This window comes from Panthera uncia, chromosome D4 (assembly GCF_023721935.1).
Source record: "Panthera uncia isolate 11264 chromosome D4, Puncia_PCG_1.0, whole genome shotgun sequence".
NCBI lineage: Eukaryota > Metazoa > Chordata > Mammalia > Carnivora > Felidae > Panthera > Panthera uncia.
The window spans coordinates 71341956-71361315 of NC_064807.1; the positions used below are offsets into that span (position 1 = coordinate 71341956).

At 50.7% G+C, this 19360-nt stretch overlaps 1 protein-coding gene across 1 annotated transcript; it reads right to left on the reverse strand.

Moving 5' to 3' along the window:
- Positions 1-1351: 1351 nt before the first annotated feature.
- ALAD (aminolevulinate dehydratase) lies at positions 1352-17483 on the reverse strand. The gene is made up of 12 exons (XM_049627649.1): positions 17260-17483; positions 11746-11941; positions 10715-10765; positions 10146-10242; positions 9668-9803; positions 9480-9563; positions 9291-9379; positions 8709-8764; positions 8534-8621; positions 8359-8445; positions 7634-7763; positions 1352-6980 (listed from the first exon to the last, which is right to left on the reverse strand). Exons 2-12 carry the CDS (start codon positions 11856-11858, stop codon positions 6919-6921), a joined length of 993 nt encoding a protein of 330 aa, XP_049483606.1. The 5' UTR covers positions 11859-11941; positions 17260-17483; the 3' UTR covers positions 1352-6918.
- Positions 17484-19360: the final 1877 nt, after the last annotated feature.

The window sequence follows — 19360 nt, forward strand, 5'->3', positions numbered from 1 at the left end:
CCTCACGATTGCCCCTGGAGACACCTGGGGTGTGATTAGACCAAACACTGCCATAGATCCACTGCTCGTGGAGGAAGCCAAGTTTTTTATATGAGGCTTTCGCCCTCCAGAATCTCATGTTCTCTCATACATAAATAAACCCAGCTTGGGGCCGCCAGACAGCTCTCCCTTTACCTAAACATTTTCATGTACTTATGTAACTTATATTAAAATATATCATAGAGGAAAGTGCAAACAAGTGTCCATGTCCTTGAATTTTTACAAAGTAAACACTCCCATGCAGCCAGTACTCAGACCAAGAAAAAACATTTCCAGAACTCTAGAGACCTAGTCCACTTCCGCTTGCTTACCCCCGCCTGGTTCAACTGGCTTTTGATCTGTAATATAAACGGGATAATACAGCATACACTCTTTTGTCTTGCCTCTTTTGCTCAAGTTTTGTCTGTAAGATTTATCCATGTTGCTGTGTTCTTGCAGGTCATTCATTCTCCTACCTGTAATATTCCATGATACGAATATGCCACATTTTATTGTTTTTTAAAAAATGTTATTATTTTTCAAGATTTTATTTTTAAGTAGTCTCTACACCCAGTGTGGGGCTCAGACTCACAATCCCGAGATCAAGAGTTGTGTGTTCTACCAACTGAGCCAGCCAGGCACCTGTTTTTTTTTTTTTTTTTTTCTTTTTTAATACGAAAATTTATTGTCAAATTGGTTTCCATACAACACCCAGTGCTCGTCCCAACAGGTGCCCTTCTCAATGCCCATCACCCACTTTCCCCTCCCTCCCACCCTCCATCAACCCTCAGTTTAGTCTCAGTTTGTTTTTTTTTTAAGTGAACTTTTTCAAAAGTACTTGGGGCTTGAACTCACGACCCTGAAATCAAAGGGTCACGTGCTGTACCAACTGAGCCAGCCAGGCACCCCACCACAATGTACTGTTGATGGGCACTTGGGTTATCTCCAGTTTTTGGTTATTACAAACATTAGAAAATGTTGATATGAACATTCTTGAATATGTAGGTCTTTGGGTGAACATATGCACACATTTCTGTTAGGTAAATACCTAGATGTGGAATCATGGAGTCAGGAACTATCTATGTGTTCAGCTTTAGTGGATAGGGCCAGTTTTCTGAAGTGGTTGTACCAGTAATGTCTCAGAGTTCCAATAGCTGCACATTCTCAACCATTGGCTTATCTCTTTTTAAAACTAGGCACTTTGATGGAAGTATGGTGGTATCTCATTGTGTTTAAAAAAAATTTTTTTTTTTAATGTTTGTTTATTTTTGACAGAGAGAGAGAGACAGAGACAGAGCATGAATGCGGGAGGGGCAGAGAGAGAGGGGGAGACACAGAATTGGAAGCAGGCTCCAGGCTCTGAGCTGTCAGCACAGAGCCTGACGTGGGACTCGAACCCACAGACCGTGAGATCATGACCTGAGCCGAAGTCGGACGCTTAACCGACTGAGCCACCCAGGCGCCCCATCATTGTGTTTTTAATTTGAATTTTTTTTTTTTAATTTTTTTTCAACGTTTTTTATTTATTTTTGGGACAGAGAGAGACAGAGCATGAACGGGGGAGGGGCAGAGAGAGAGGGAGACACAGAATCGGAAACAGGCTCCAGGCTCCGAGCCATCAGCCCAGAGCCCGAGGCGGGGCTCGAACTCACGGACCGCGAGATCGTGACCTGGCTGAAGTCGGACGCTTAACCGACTGCGCCACCCAGGCGCCCCATTTAATTTGAATTTCTATGTTGACTAATGGAGATAACACCTTTTCATATATGCATTGGCCATGTTTTCATTTATTTTTATTTACACAAATAACACACAAATATAACTTTCTTAGATAAAACACATGAATATAAAAATGCATCTGAAGCTAGGATAACACCTAAAAAGCTAAGGTTCCCCTGAAACCAATCCCTTCTCCAGTTTTGAGCACTGGACTTGGTGTTTGGAGACCTGAAGCCCAGCCCTGGTCTGCCAATGGCTTGTGTGGATTTGAACAATTTCCCTCTCTGGGTTTGTCTCCCATCTATACAATTAGAGTGTGTAACTAGATGGTCTCTAAAGACCTCTTTGCTGTCCTGACCACTGTTTGAGTGATTACAAGACACTTCATATGATGAGGATGGCCATTTGCCCCTATATCCATTCTCTCCTTTTTCCTTAGTAACTTAATCCAAGTTTCAGCTGAGCCACCTGGCTGCCCCACTAGAGTCTGTTTTCCAGCCTACCTTACACAACTAGCTGCGACCGTGACTAAGTTCAGACAAGAGCATACGGACAGAAGTGATATGTGCAACTTTTGGGGTGTGCCCTTATAAAGAAGCATCTTGCCCTCCATTCATCTTTCTCCTCTTTCTGCTGACTGGAGAGGAGCTAATGGTGGGAACTGAACTCGCCATCTTTGACCATGAGATGGAAGCCGAGATGTGTTTAGGAGGACGGAACAAGGAGGGCGCCTGGACCCACCACACCATGTAGCTGACATGGTCTGGACTGCTCAGAGAGAAATGTTTTCTTCTTAGCTATCATTACCTTGGCTTTTGTTATGACCACTGAACTTGAGTCCTGACTAATACAGAGTAACTGGGGAATGACTTTAAATTGGGTGTTAGGGCAGGGTTTCTGAGGAAGTGACGTGTCAGCCAAGATCTTAACAATAAAAAGGAGACAGCCACACAGATTCTGGGGAAAAGCATTCCAGGCATGGGGACCACTGCTGCAAAGCTCTGAGACTCCACTAGACTTCTGTGTAATGAGGCAGACCTGGTCAGTCATGGTGCCACATCTCCCATGCCATTGTTGATGGTGACTGAATGAAGAGGCTGGTTCATATGACCTGAGTGGGGCCAGTCAGAGAGCTCCAGAGATTTGTCGTGAATGATGGGAGAGGGTCTTTCTTTGGGATTGTAAGTCATAAGGACCATTTAAGGATCCTGTGGCTGTCAAGTGGCAAAAACCTATCTTAGAATAAAGCCAAGCTGAGGCAACCATATAAGAACTATGAAGAGACATAGTCTCTATGACAGCCTTTAACCCTAGACCTAAGCACACCTGACCTTATTGAAATCCAGTTATAAAAACCAATCATTTACTTTTTTGCTACTGAATTGGATTCTGTCACTTGCAACCATAAGTATCTGGAATATGGGACGCTGGAAGTCACAGGCCCTTATATGTGGAATTGGCACAGTCCATGTAGGCTATGGGGTATGGGGCAGGTCAGGAGTCCTCCTTTCCTAGCTGGGGAATTGTTAGTAAAGTGGTTGGTTGAAATACCTGTTGTTTTGGGGGACCCTCAACCATTTGCCCACTGAAGGTGTAGTTTTAGGGATCGTAGTAGAAAATAGAAAAGTGAGATTGGGGAGCGCCTTGGGGGGCTCAGTCGGTTGAGCGTCCGACTTCAGCTCAGGTCATGATCTCACGGTGAGTTCGAGCCCCGTGTCGGGCTCTGTGCTGACAGCTCAGAGCCTGGAGCCTGCTTTGGATTCTGTGTCTCCTCCACTCTCTGCCCCTCCCATGCTCATGCTGTCTCTCAATAATAAACAAAAAAAAAGAAGTGAGATTGGTGGAATGTATTGGCTATTTGTTGTGGCCTTTAGGAAGGACCTACAAGAAACAGACAAGCTACCATCTAAGCAGGCACATCAGAGGGAAATAAAGTCAAGTCTCATTAAGAGAGGCCCTGAATGCTCACCAACTGCCTGTGATGCTTAGAAGTCTGAGAATATGCCTTGCCAATTGTGAAAGCTGAGTTCTCTCTGCACAAGGATAAAATTACGACTAGCAAGAGCAGGGCATGTAGCAGGAAGACTGGGACTGTGGAGGAACTAGATCCTTCAGGACCACCTAAACCCCTTCAGCTTGCCTGCCTGGCCATTGCCTCTGGAAACAAAACAGTGGGGCTGGAGCAGATACTAGGTGGCTTCTGACGACAAATCCTGACTTCAGAGGGCACCACTGCACATAGACCATGATGCCTGAAGGCAGCTCAGCCCTTGGTGTACCCCCTTGAATAGCATCATGTTAGATCCCTAATTTATCTGTTCACTAGGAGATGGTGTGCACAGTGGTTAAAGGTAGAGGCCTTGGAGTTGAGCTATGTGGGTTCAAATTCTACTTCTAACCAGAAGTGTTTTCAGTGATGGGGTTCTAGATCCAGTTCTGCTACAACTTGAGTGGCCCTGGGTGAGTCATCAACTCTCTAGGTATAGCTCCCTCACTGCAAACCCAAGCTAAATTTAGGACTCCCCCTCTACCCTCTCTCCCAAGCTTTCCCATCTTAGTAAATGGCCCATCAGCCGCCAGGAGCTCAAACCAAGTTTATCCTTCCCAAGAAATCGACCTCCTAAATCCATTCCCCTCTTCACCCCCTCTGTCACCACTCCAGTCCAGGCTACAAAATCTCTCCTGTGCGCTTTGCCAGTGCTGTCAAATGTTTTCATCAAATGCAAAATCAGAGTGCATCGTTCGCCTGCTTAAAATCCTTCAGATGGCTTTCCTTTCTCTTGGAATAGGGTCTGGAAAGGCTTCCATCTTCCTTACACATGGCTTTTGACACCCGCATGGCTTGGCCCTGGTCTTTTTGCCCTTCACTGTGCTCCAGCCACACCTGCTTTGTGTTCTAGCTCATTCTAGACATGGAGTTCCTTCTGCCCGGAGTGCTCTTAGCTTGGCTGCTTATCCTTCAGGTCAAGGGTTAAATGTCAGCCTCTCAGGGAAGCATTTTCTGACCCTTCAAACCCAGTTAGGTCCTGGTGACCTTCACAGCGCCCATCACATCACCGGTGACACATCGACCTCCTGGTTCTCCTCACGGAGACTCACCATCATTCCGCTTAACGTTTACTTCTGGGGGAGTCTGGGACATATGCAGAGTGGTTTGCCTCCTGTGGAGTTTGTACCTAAAGAGCAAGGTCTGTCTCCTGTCTCTCTGTGCTGACAAGAACCAGGCCTCATATTGGCCTGGCAATGATGAGTCTGGGATGGTGCTGAAGAACATTCCCTTTCATACTAATCAGAAATGAGCTCAGGGGTCAGGGGCCAAGGGGCCAGGAGATAAGAAGCTAAGAGGCTAACACAGCCAAAGGTTCTGGTCTGGTCAGAACCTTGAGGCCCATCAGTGGCTCATCTCTAATTAGAGCTCCAGGCTCTGGCTCCTTGAAAGGTGAAGCTTTAGGACTCTTCAAGCCCTGGTTTTGGCTGGCCACCTCCCCAAAGGACAGGGTGAGATCGGGTCCTTATTTAGGTCAGCCGCAGCTCTGACTCAACCAGGAGTCAGAGGAGACTGGTCTGTCTACAGGAGCTGCCGGGAGTTCGTAATTATACTACTTAAAATGGATTGTACTGCTTTAAGGTCTGAATTGAACCTGCTTTGGCCCAAGATTTGGGATTTCTTGTCACTTTGCAGATGGGCAGGGAGACTTGCAAAATGGCCCCTCTATAGCCAGGCCTTAACCTTTCCTAAGAGGAACATTATGCCGTGAGTCTCGGAAGAATGAAAGCATGCATCCAGGCACTCAAGCCAGAAACCCATGAGGGCACCCTTGTTTCCTCTCGTTCCCTAGACTTAAAAAGCTCAGGCAAAATCTGCTAATTCTGCCTGAATTAATGTATCCTGAATACTTCTACTCCTTCCTGCCTCTGCTGCCACCACCCTGGTCCAGGCCAGTGTCAGTGCTCTCTGGGGTCTACGAGAGCCTCCCAACCAGCCTCTTTCTCACGCTTCCTTTTTTTCATGGCAACAGAATGTGGGAAAGTGGAACACACATAACTCCTGGTTAAGATTCTTCAGATGGCTTTCTATCAAATGCAAAATAAGACCAAGCTTCTTACAAGGCACAGGGCCTACCTTTCCAGCCTCCGGTCCGGTCAATCACCCTCCTCTTCCTCACCCTGCTCCCAGGAGCCCTGCCAAGCTCCTCCCACTGCAGGACCTTTGCACACTTTGTGTCATTCTTGCAGCTTCTGGTGCACTTGCCTCTGTTCTCTGGGAGGATCCCTTCTTGTCCCTTGGCCTCAGGGAGGGCTTCTCGACCACACTCTCGAGACACACCCATGGTCTGTTATTTTTGGTGTCAGACCCTTTCTTTCCTTCAAAGCGCTTATTACAACTTGTAACTGCTTTGTTTTCTCATTGTTGTCTGTCTCCTTATTATCCCTGCATAGATTTCATATACAGAGACAGGCTGAGGTCTGTCCTGCTATATCCCCAGTACCCAGCATTGTGTCTGGGCACCGGGCAGATGTTCTCAAAAATTTTCTCGACAGAAAAGCCTTTTTGGTGGTGGCATCTTGAACAGCCAGAGACTCTCTCTTTGCTTCTGAACTTTGATCTTCAGAAGGCAGCGTTTCTGCTCATGAACAAGTAACTCTTCTCTGGGTATATGGCTCAAAGCAGACGATCTCAGGCAGCCTGGCAACATGAACCCAGGTGGGAAGCACCTTCTGGAGGAATCGTGGCAAATCTCAAGTCTAAACCCGAAGATGTCAATCTAGGCCTCTGTCCCAGGGCCCAGCTATGCTGCCAGAGGCCTCGGGCTTTCCAGAGCTTCTCATGATTCAAGATGCAACCGCCCTCCTCTTTCCCTAATGCTCCAAGCCCCTCTCCCGGGCCCTACCAAGCCTGTGCCCTTGGCTCCCGGTAGCTTTCAAGATGAAGCCACGCCAGAAGAAGGAGCTGGGGTGGTGGAAGAGGGCCTCAGGGATGACTCAGGGGAGGGGCAGGGAAGCCCGGGATGGCTGGTGAGACTCGAGTGGTGGGATCTGGCATGCTGGCAGAAAGCACCTACCAGCATGTGAATAGGAAGAGCGTGCGGGCACAGTTCTAAAGCAGCATTTACTTTGGTTTTCACTTCTCCAAGGCCCCGGGACCTTTTAGAAGTTATGGGGTCTTGTACGCCGTCTCCATCACTCCTCCTTCAGCCACTGCAATAGCTGAGGCGTGTAGTAGGTGATGATGATGTCGGCACCTGTCGGGGGACAGAGGCAGGAAGCAGGGAGAGGCCAGGCATCAGCTCTGGGCACACCTTCCGGGAGATGAGGGCCAAGAGTGGGGGAGGCGACTACCATGAAGAGGCACAGCCTGTGGGCGTCACAACAGGAGACTGAGCCCAGCTCCGGTCAGTTAAGGCTCTGCACACTGTGTAACCCTGGGCAAGTCATTTTCTCTTACTGGGCCTCAGTTTGCCAACGGATAAAATGCACGACGGGAGAAATAAGTAAGTTATAAGTGCCCTTCTGATGCTGTGCACACCAACAAAACCAGTTCCCGTTTACGGAGTGGTGAGCATTTGCTGATTATACATATCATCTCATTTAATCCTCCTGACAGCCATGCATCAGGTACTTTTTATCCCCAGTTTATAGACAAGGACACTGAGGTTCACAGAAGTGGCTTGGCTGAGGTCTCAAAACCAAAATGTAAATAGCCAGCTCTGCTGTCTTCACTGTTCTATGTTCTGTTCTGCAATTCCATATCCCCTCCTCACCCTGTGTTTCTTTACATCGCTGGTATTTCCAGGCATAAGGCTCTAGGCTGTCTCGTGACTTTATTTCCCTTTCTAGGCAAAGTGCCCATCAGCCCCGTGGCACAGGTCAAAAACCCCCAGCCCGGCCTGTTTACCTGCGCGGCGAAAGGCGGTCATGGCCTCCAGCACAGCGGCCTTGAGATCAAATGCCCCGGCCCGGGCTCCGTGCCACAGCATGGCGAACTCTCCAGAAACGTGGTACACAGCAAGCGGGAGCTCAGGGTGCTGAAGAAAAGCAGCGGTGGGTACATGAATTGAAGTGGAATGGTGGCGTGCCTCCAGGAATGTCCCTTCCTCCCTGCTCGACCTGTGAGCATCTGGAGCCCCATCCCCTGTGTCACTGCTGCTGGCAGCCTGGCCCATTCTTCTTCTTCTTCTTTTTTTTTAAAATAATGTTTATATTTTTGTTTGAGAGAGAGAGGAAGAGGGAGGGAGGGAGGGGCAGAGAGAGAGGGAGAGAATCCCAAGCAGGCTCCGTGCTCAGGGCAGAGCCCGACAAGGGGCTCGATCCCATGACCGCGAGATCATGACCTGAGCCCAAATCAAGAGTCAGACGTTTAACCAACTGAGCCACCCAGGTGCCCCTAGCCTGGTCCCTTCTCGAACTGTGAAAGCATAGCTGCTCAAAGGCCCCTGTGAGCCCCGGGGCCGATGCCCGTGGGGGTTCCGAGGCATGGATGTGGTGGAAGGATTCCTATTCAGGGGCCGACTGCTCTGAACTCAGAGTCTGCAGTCTCCCAGTCTGAGGTCCCAGAGTCTGTGGACAAACTCGCTCATTTCCCTGAGCCTCTCTCTGCTGGTCTCTGCTCCGTCTGCTCACCTTGTCCTTCACCTCTCGCACGATGTCCAGGTAGGGCATTCCTGGCTTGACCATGAGCATGTCGGCTCCTTCCCGCACATCCCGCGCCTGAGGGATGAAGTACTGTGTGGGTAGTGCCCGGGAGGCGAGCTGGGAGGGGGACGGGCCAGGTGGGGCTCGAGGTCTGGTCACTCACCACTGCTCGGAGGGCCAGGCCCCGTGCTCCTGGCGGCAGCTGGTAGCAGCGGCGATCTCCAAAAGCTGGGCTTGACTGGGCCGCGTCCCTGGGAAGCAGAGGCATCAGGGTGGGCGCCAGCTCTACGCTGATGGGTCAGGGGTTTGAGAGCAGGCCCCTGCCAATCCCCACTTACCGGAAAGGTCCATAGAAACAGGATGCAAATTTGGCGCTATAGCTCATCACTGATACCTACAGGGAGAAAGTGGGGGTCAGGGTTCAGGCAGCTCTTTCCAGATGTGTCAGGGTGAAGTGACAGGGAGAGAAAGGATGTAGGCTGGGAAGCAGAGTGCCTGCGGTCTAGTCCCATTAAAGCTCTGGGCCTTGGTTTCCCCATGTGAGGTGCAGAGGTTGAGATGGATCCCAAAGGCCTCGTCCAGTGCTGTTTTCACTTCTGTGATTCTTTTTTTTTAAGTTTTTAAACTTATTTTATTTTTGAGAGAGAGAGAGAGAGAGTGTGTGTGTGCGCGAGGGGCAGAGAGAGAGAGAGAGAGAGAGAGAATTCCAAGCAGGCTCCACGGTGTCAGCACAAGGCCTGACACGGGGCTTGAACCCACGAACTGTGAGATCACGACCTGAGCCGACATCAAGAGTCGGATGCCTGACTGAGCCACCCAGGTGCCTTTCACTTCTGTGATTCTTAGCACATGTGGGGACAGGGCTGGTCCAGGCTGTCTCCTTGCCCTCCCCACACCCGTTGCCACACTCCCCACCCTACCCTGTTGCCAAGTCCATGTGCCATCAGGGCCTCCTTGATGGCTTCCACACGTCCGTCCATCATGTCCGATGGGGCTACCACCTGACATCCTGAGGGGCAGAGGGTGGCCTTGAGAACTCCGGGACCCCCGTATCCACTCTGCCACCTCCCTGACCCGGAGCTGCTCATCTCTGCCGGAGGCTCACTCACCTGCCTTGGCATAGGCGAGTGCTACTTCTGCCAGCCGCTGGCGGCTCTCCTCGGCCTGGAATGTGCCGTTCTTGCCCAGGAGCCCTGCAGGACAGACGGCCGGGTTTGGGGGAGCGTCTAGGTCCCTGGCCTATCCCACCTGCAGGAGGTCTCGGGCAGCAGGGCTTGGGGAGGCGGGGGAAGCTCACCACAGTGACCGTGAGAGGTGTAGGGACACAAGCAGACATCACAGGCCACCAGGAGGCTGGGGAACGTCTTGCGCAACAAACGGATCGCCTCGACGGCTGGGGAGTCCTCAGAGTCGGCTGCAGAGCCCCGTTCGTCCTAGTGGCCGGGGAATGACAAAGCGGTAAGTCTGTGACCTGAAGCCCTCCGGAGGCAGGACGGCCAGACCTCACGGACCACCCGGCTCCCTGCGTGGGGACGCAGTAAGGACTGTCTCCATTTTGCACAGGGCACTTGACCTACCCGGTCAGGGTGTCACAGCCCTACTAGGCTTCCTGTCCCTCCATGGGTGCAGTCATTAGACAGGGGCAGTGTCCACTCACCCAGGCCCCAGGGCCAGCACGTGGCGGTAATGAGAGTGTGGTCAGCATGGAACCTCAGCTCACCCTCATGCCTCCCTCCCTTCCCCTCCCCTCCAACTCTGCTTCTGGTTCTCTCCACCTTAGGGACTCTGCTGGGGACTCCAAAGACCAGGACGCAGCGCAGGCCCTCTTCCACCAGGGGCTTCAGCATCTCTTCCAGCCGGTTCACACCATATCTGCATGGGGGTGGGGCGGAGGGCCCGAAATGAGGTAGGTCCCAGGCAAGGGGTCCCCTCACCTGTCTGTTAAGAGCCAAGTTGCACACGGCACCAGGATGGCTCAAGCCCCACAATACAGGGAGGGGTAGGAATGCACCCACCAAACAGATGGGAAAACAGAGGCCTGCAGAAGCAGAGCTATGGAATTGAGCTCTGGAAGGCCCCTCCAAGGTTCTCGCTGAACTCCCATTTGCAGTCCAGCTCCCCCTGCAATAGACTCTGCTATGACATCTCTGGTGATGAATGGATCGCTCGTCCCCTTATGAGGCTGCCTCTTGTGTTGTGGAGCAACTCTGTCCCTGAGAAAACCCTTCTCTCTACTGGGCTGGGGAGCTTCTCCAGATCTATCTCTTGGGTCTGCTTCCTGGCACCTCCACCTGGGAAATCTCTCCCTCCATCCGCCCCTGGCCCTCCCCACCACGTCCCCTACCTGGCCACTCCCGGGAGGCTGTCGATGGGCTGTACGTCATCAGGAATGTCCCTGCAAGAGCGGGGAGGGGTGGGCTATGGACTGGTGGCTGTGGGAAGGGCCAGTGGCGAGGGAGTGACCGGGAGGGATGGCTGGGGAGATGGGAAGGAGTAGAGAAGTGGGGACGGTGGGAGGAGGCTGGGGTCCAGTGTCTGGTTCCCTGCCTGGCCAAGCCCAGGGCCTGAAATAGTAACAGGAACGACAAAAGAGTGACAGTGACAACAGAAGCGACTGGACTAAAAGAACAGTAATCACAGGAAGGAGTCAAATAGCTAAGAACTTGGACTCTAAAGTCAGCAGGCCCTCGCCTGCCCTCCCAGCCACTTACTGGCTGGGTGACCTTGGCCAACTTGTACCATGTCTCTTTGAGGCCAGGCCCTTCATCTGTATTTGGGTGGATTCGTTCATTGATTCAACAAATATCGAGCATTTATTATGTGCCAGGTACTGTTTACTCTCTGGAGATACAAACTGAACAAAACAGACACAAATCCCTGCCCTCGTGGAGATGACACTCTAGGGAATAATAGCCATACCTTCCTCACACAAATACTGTCAGGACTGAATGAGAGAATACACGTAGGTGCTTAGCATAGTACCCGGTACACAGTAAGCACTCAATAAATGTCAGCCATTGCTATTATTAATAATCACGGCTGCCACATCTTACATGTACATAGCTCTTTACAAATCTACAGAATGCCTTCTCAGCTTCTGTCTTGTTGCAAAAGCTCAGGATGGCAGGCTGGGGTTATTATTCTTATTTTCCAAATGGGGAAGACTGAGTTCTTTCAAGGTTTGTTTGGTTCCTAAAACTTGTCCTTAACCCACTCTCAATCTCTCTCTCTTTTTCACACACACACATACACACACACACACACACACACACACACACACTCTCTCTCTCTCTCTCTCTCTCTCTCAAACACACACACACACACACACACACACACACACACAGATCAGAGACCTGGACCATTCCTGGGACTCACGTGACAAAGATGGGGTAGATGAGGTTGGAGGCGCTGAGGGTGGCGGTGGCCGTCTGCCAGGCGCGAAGCAGCGGGTGGAAGTAGCCGCTGTGCAGAACCGACTGGGGCTGCATGGTGGGCAGAGCAGTAGGCAGCCAGCTGGTTGAAACCGAGGGCTCCCGAGGTGTCTGCTGTGCCCTCAGCTCTGTGTACAGCTCTGGGGGACAAGAGGAGGCACATGAGACATGGTCCCTGTCTCCAGGAGATGGCCACCGCCCCCCCCCCCCCCCCCCCCGCCCAAGCTCTTCCAGATTCCTGCCTCCGCTGCTTTCTGGCCAGTGCACCTCCGATGTGGTTCACCAAGGCCTGCCGGTCTACGACGAGGTTAAGTAGAGAAAAAGAAGTAGGTCCTTCGGACACTCTCCTGGCTACTGGAACCTAATAACATAGGGTTTGGACTTGTGTTTTATATGGTCTCTCTCTTTTTCTCAAATAACATTTCTCTAGCAATTCAATTCTATTTTATTGTATGTTATTCAAGGAAATCAATCTGTGATGGATTAGAAATTAGGATGAGAAGCACTGATATAGCCAACATTTAAACTTTGTTTATTCCATGAAAAATGTTCATGTGCTTGGCAGAAATTTTAGATAAGCAAAAAGAGAAAAATCTCCTGTAATTCTACCTCTAGAGAAAAGCACCATTAACTCCTCGGTACGGAGACTTCTGGCCAGGGGCAACACACACTAAGAGGATTAAATAGCACCTGACAGACAGACTGGCAGACAGAACTCCTGTAGAGTGGCCATGGAAGCTGTCTTTTCCAGCCTCACAGCCTCCTGCTGCTCCCCAAGCACAAGCCACACTTGGCCTTGGCCACTTTCTGGAAGTTTTCTGTCCCCTTTACCTAGAAGGTTTGTGCTCTCTCCACAACCTCCTCGCCCCCAAACCCTACCAGGTGCCGCTTCTTCCCTCTCCCACTAAGCCTCTCTTGCCCAGATCCTAATCTCTCTTATGTAACAGCTCTTTGTGGATCTAACTTATGTCATTCCAGTAGACAGTGCTTCTGCAGGGCATGGTCCACAGTGAGTTCACTTCTGCCCTCCTCTCCACCCCCCAGCACTCTGCCACACAGTAAATGTTTAACTACATGAAGTATAAGACAATATGCCCTAATGCCAAGTAAGTGGTGTAAGACAGAAGGAAGCTGGGGCATTACCATTCATTTCTTGAGCACCTACGACATGCCAGGCCACGCTGGGCACTTGTACACATGATTTCTCATTAAGGTGGCACTATAGTCCAGGCGGTAGGGTGGATGGAGTACCTCTCAGAGAGGAACTACCACAAGCGTACCAGGAGTTCCAATGTGAGTTTAGAGGTTGGAAGAAGCTCGTTGGAGGAAGACAGGGGCTTAAATTTGGATGTTTCGGGATGAGTGGGTTCAGCTTGGCAGAGGGAAAGGGGCGAATGTTCCCTCAGAAAGGGAAGTGAGGGGCAAAGGTGGGGAAGGAGGAAAGGCTGTTCTGAGGGCTGAGAAGACAATTGAAGATGTGTGTCCTAGGGAGGGGACAAAGGGAGGCCAGAATGAGGACAGGGAAGATGGGGTAGGGGAGGGAGGTGGAGGTGGGGAGGTGGGAGTAGCCTAGTCAGAGCCTGGCTTTAGGAAGATAACTCTTGCAGGCTGAGAAGAGGAGCACAGAGACTGTGGGGGTAGATGGGAGGAAAAGGAAGGGCCACTGTAAGGCAGCCAAGAGTCAGTCTCTTGGGACGGATGCTCTGAGCTTCCGTGACCCAGACGGCAATGGAGACAGGGACAAGGCAGGAAGAGGGTGGTGGGGAGCTGAGTTTTTGGAGGTGCCTGGGACAATACTCAGTAGCCAAGTAGGGGGGAAAAAAAGAGCCACCAGTCTCTCCTTGTATGAATGGACCTCAAGGCCCAGGGAAGGGCAAGGACTTACCCAAGGTTACACTTAGCAAGTTAAGAGGCTAAAACAGTAGGGCTAGAAATCTAGTGTGTCAATTCCTAGGCGGAGAATGGGGGATGGGGGTCCTTGAGTACGCTGATAATGCCTTTCTCTCAGGTCCTTTTAGCCCCCCTCCCAACCAGCTCAGGGACCCATTTTATCCAATTCTCCTCCTTGGCAGGGCTGGGGTTATCAGGAGCCACACAAGGACCCACCCTACTACCACACCCCTCGGCCAACCACATCATTGGACACAGAGGCGAGTCAGGTCTCCCCAGTGATGTCCTAGCCCCTAAATGAGCAATCAGTCATTCAGCAGATACAAAGTCCTAAGTGCCCATTTTGTGCAAGACTTTGCTGTCAGGTCTGCTAGGGGTTAGCTCAGCTCAGAAAGGTTAAGTCCTCTGCCTAAGACCACGCAGCTGGTTAGTAATGGGCCAGAATTTGAATCTGTTTTAGACAATGAGTATAGGGTTTTATCTACCATACCCATAAACACTTGATAAACACTTGATTCAACAGGCATCTCTCTGTCTGTACTACCTTTGCCTTGTGCGTGGGAGAGATGGATAGGCAAGAGAAAAGATACTGAGCGTACGTTATGTGCTGGGCACTGGACCAGGTACCTTTACATGTATCTCATCTAACCGCAGTGGTCCTTCCAACTTTTAGTGATAAGGAAACGGAGGCTCGGAGAGGTTAAGTGACTTGTTTGGAGCCCAGTCAGATTTTGAACGTGCCTCTGATTCACCTCCTAGAGAACAAATTTGTAGCAGGACCCTGGCTTCTGGAATCCAAAGCTGCATTCCACTGACCTCAACTCCCCATCTACTTTAGAAGGCGGGGCCAGCAAATGCCTTCTGCTTATCAGAAGCAGCACAGCAGGGCAGCCAAGGTGCTTTGCAGCCCAAATTTTACGAGGAGGCTGGGAGGTTGGGGGCGGGGGCAAGGGTGAGAGGGTTGAGGGGGAGGCCTCACTAGGGCACAACCATTTGTGTCTGTTTCTTCTTCCTTTTTTTCTTTTTTTTTAAATGTTTATTCATTTTGAGAGAGAGAGCCAGAGAGAGCAAGAGAGAGTGAGAGTGCACACGAGCGTGAGCTGGGGAGGGGCAGAGAGAGAGAATCCTACGCAGGCTCCGTGCTGACAGCACAGAGCCCAACACGGGGCTCGATCTCACGAACTGTGAGATCATGACCTGAGCCAAAATCAGGAGTCGGCCGCTTAACCATCTGAGCCACCAAGGTACCCCTGCATCTGTTTCTTTAATTTTAGGATTAGGGAGAGATTTGATTTGGGAAACGGGTGTCAGTGCTGAGAAAATTAGAAAGTTGAGAATCACCAATCCTGTCCATTTCTTACATTCTGATGTGGAAAACGAGGTGCAGAGAGGTGACAGGACTTGTTTGACATCACACAAGGTACAGAGCCGGGCTTGACCATGAGTCTCCAGCCTTCTAGTCCAATGCCCTGTCACCTACACCACACACTGTCATTCTGTTACAACAGGCACTTAATAACTAAATATTTGTGGAATAGAAAAACAGCCTCTAAGCCAGAGTTGCCTGTTTGCAGAGCCAAATCCATGCCAAGGTTTTGCTTTGCAAAAAGTCTCTCAAGACTGGGAGATTTCCACACATTTGGGAGGGCACTTCTTCCAAATCAAGGGACCTGCAAGCCACAGCTTAAATCCTGTGACACCTCAAAGACAATGGCAAGTCACCGTGGGATTCACCACGGGACCACCTATGCTCACCCACATTAGAGCAGGTTAGCTTAGCTGGAAGGCAGCAGCACAGGGTGGTGTAGAGAGAACCTTGTTTCAGGGTCATAGAGGCCCAGGTCTGATCTGTGCTGTGTGGGTGACTTCAGGGAAGGTTGCTGGCCTTTCAGGGCCTTCATTTCATAATCTATAAAATGGGAATGATACTACCAAACCTGCAAAGCTGCGGAAATTAGATTAGAGATAGTTAGGAGGTACGTGCCTGGCACCAGGTAGCAGCACAGTAAATGTGTAGCTACTTTTATCATCATTCGGAGCAGAACTGAACTGGAAGGAGATCTGGAGTGAGCCCAGCAGTGCCTTCCCCACCACACCCAGAAGGGAGAACTTGCACTCAAACCTGTGTGGCTGCAGGGTCTTCTGAGATACCACACAGACGCTACCGTAGAGGGTGGACTAGATGTTAATCTATGGGAGGCGCCTGTGTCTCCAGGAGCCAAGGATGGCTTCGTGCAAGAGGTAGTTCTGCAGACTGATTATGAAGGTACTTCCTTCCTTAAGTAACTAAGTTGGGACCTGAGAGCTGCCAGAATGGGGGTGAGGGGGTGGGTCAGAAGGAGCTGCAAGGCCTGAACTTCCCATGTTATGCTCTGCTGAGGATTTCAGAGGCTGTGCTCTTGGCGCAGAGGGTGGGGAACTGCTGCCAGCTCTGGCAGGCTCTGCCACTAGTTGGGGAGGAGGCAGTCAGGAGGGCCAACTAAGTAGAAGGTGGCCAGGGCTGAGAAATCCAAAGCCCCAGAAGGGCCCAGGACAGCAGCTGTCAGGCAGTTCTGAAAAGGGACCAACTAACCAGCATTTCCTGAATATCTACCCTGAGCCACCCCAGTGCTGGATACAGGGATTAAAGAGAAGCAGGAGACCTAGGCCTTGACCTAGGGCTTTGAAGAGCCCAGCCTCTTCTGGGCTTAGCCATTTGGAGCTACAACGAGAATCAGCCAGTTCCACAGACTCCTAGAATATCTTGTCTAAGAGGCTCCTTAAAGCTTGTTGATTACATCATCGAAATAATGGTGAACTGGGCTCAGAGAAAGGCAGACACTGGCTCAAGATCTCGCAAGGGGTCAGTGGCAGATCTGGGCCTAGAATCCAGGTCTCCAGCAGCCCAGTTCTCAGTGCCCCCCATTAGCCCTTGCTACTTTAAGTATAGATCTCAAAGCTGCTTACCAGCAGAGTTGGGCTTGTGGAGAACTCTGAATGAAATAGGGGGGTATGAGGAAGGAGGCAGAACGTTGACTCTGGACTTGGCTACAGCTGACAGCCTGATGGTTAAGCGCGTGGGATTTGGAGACGGTAGACGTGGGTTCAAATCCTGGTTCTGTCACTTTTCAGCTGTGCGATCTCAGTTTCGTATCTGGCAAATGGGGACTTGAACCGACCTCAACGGGCTTTTGTAGCCTTAATGGGCCAATGGATGTGACTTATGTATAAATCTAGCACAAAGCGACTGTTACTGTCTCCACTTCCCTCCTCCCCCCCCCCCCCCCCCATCCTTCAAGGCACCTCAGGCTCTGCACTGATAGAGAACGCACCAAGGGTCTCCAAGGGAGTGACCCCAGAGAGGAGATGCAGAGCCCGGAGCCGGGCCCCCAATGGCTACATCCCCGCGGAGACCCCAATCCTGGGTGCAGCAAGGCAATCTAAACAAGGGCCCCACAAGGACTCTGCCCCCGGCTGCACCGCCAGCGCTTTAGGCGCACGGCACATTTGGGTCTGGGGACAAGGGACTCTTGGTGCCACAGCCTCCACCTCCGAGTCCGCCGTCTCCCCGAGTCCGGCCCCCACTCACCTGGCTCCTCAAGGGCTCAGAGCTGCCGCTCCCGCCACCGCCGTAGCTCGTTTTAGTCTCCCGGGGCCCACGTGGGGGCGGGGCAGCTCACCCGGAAGCATCTCCCCCCGTTGCAGCCCGCCCCAATCAGCGTTAAGGCCACGCCCCCTACGGGCACTGGGCTGGCGGGCTGGTCAGCTCCGGCCTCGGCCCCGCCCACACTCATCGAGGCCTGGCCAATCAGGTGTGCGAAAGGGCAGGCGGGCCCTCGTTTCCCTCCCCCCTCCTCCTTGCTCCTTACTTGGGGCGGGAGCTTGGGTAGCGGAAGGACAGTGGGGTCCTATGTGGGGGCGCAGAGGAGGTGCAGTACGGGTCCCTGAGAGTCGGGCTCCGATGCGGTTACAGCCCTGAGGTTCTCTTTACAGTTTTCCTTTAACCAGGCTAGTGCATACTTGGCGCTGGTTAATCGTTGAAAGAATAATTGGATGTCAAGGACATTAAAACAACACCTTAATACCGAAAACAATAGCTACGTCCATTTTTGCAGACTGAGTGTTTTAAAGCTGTTGAGTTCAGCACCAGGCGGCCTTCCAGGTTTTCAGAGGAAAATTTATTCCAGTGTAATTACTCAGAGCCTGCTCTGTGCCATGGATTGAGAGAGGTGATGTGAAAAGACATGGGCATTCCGGAAAAGCTCTAAGTCTGATAGGGGCATCGGGCCAGTCTAGGATGGGTACAATGCGACATTTGACCAAAGGTCTGTGCGCGGTTTGGGCAGAATATGTGCAGGGGCAGGAGGGAACCAATGAGGCTTATGGGGCTTGGGTGAACTGGTAGGATTTGGGTGAATGAAGTAGGGGGTGGAGATCAATACTCTAGCAAAGGAATGCCCTTATCAGGGTGCACTAGGGATTATAGAAAAGCTGACTTTGACTTGTAGAGGAGGCCAGTGAGTTGGTTGTATTACACTTACTCTCACTCTCAGATTTTATTTCTCAAAATTGGTACCCGGAACCCGTTTTATACCTCTTTACATTCCAAGTTAAATAGGCAGAGAGGCTTAATGCTAGGGAAATATGAGACCTGTGTAGCTTCCAGCTACTAGAGTTCTGATCCGTGGTCAAATAAGGGAGGTGGGACAATGAGGTCATATTTTTTGTGCATTTAAGAGTCAGGGACACGGGGCGCCTGGGTGGCTCAGTCGGTTGAGCGGCCGGCTTCGGCTCAGGTCATGATTTCACAGTCCGTGAGTTTGAGCCCCGAGTCGGGCTCTGTGCTGACAGCTCAGAGCCTGGAGCCTGTTTCAGATTCTGTGTCTTCCTCTCTCTGACCCTCCCCCATTCATGCTGTCTCTGTCTCAAAAATAAATAAACGCTAAAAAAAAAATTAAAAAAAAAAAGAGGCGCAGTATCATGCATTCACTTACCTAATTTTGATGACAATTATGTTACTATCCTTGTTTTACAGACCGGGAAGACAATCTCTGGGGAGATTAAATAATTTGCCCTGCGTCACACTGGGTTTTCTCTGCAATGCCTACTAGTCATGCTCCTTCAACTCATATGGGTAATTAGTGCCCCCCCACTCCCGTGTAGATCCCCTGCTCATTTCTTTCATGACACCAGTTCCATCTCAGAGTTTATTGATAACTAGGTATAATTAGGACTATTTACCTCAAAGAGCTCAGTAGGAGTGGAAAATTTAAGAATGCTGCTGTTTGGTGTGATCTATTTCTCACATTTTGTTCTTGGCGAGAAAACCTGTTCCCATTCTCTACCCTACCCCCAAAATTTGAAAATACTTTTAATCTTTCCATCTTATCCATAAAAAGTATTGTGAATGCAACAATGTGATTAGATCTTAAACATAATGTTGAGCAAAAGAAGTCAGGCACAAGAATACATATTGTATGATTTCATTTATATAAAATACAAACCAGGCAAAATTCACTTGTGCTGTTAGAAGTTAGGATAATGATTACAGTTGAGGAGGAGAGTGACTGGAAGGGAGACCAAAGGGGTTTATTAGGATGCCGGCCATGTTGTTTACTGATCTGAGTGCAAGTTACATGGATGTGTTTGTGCAAATTCATCCAACTTTACATTTACATTTATCTGCACCA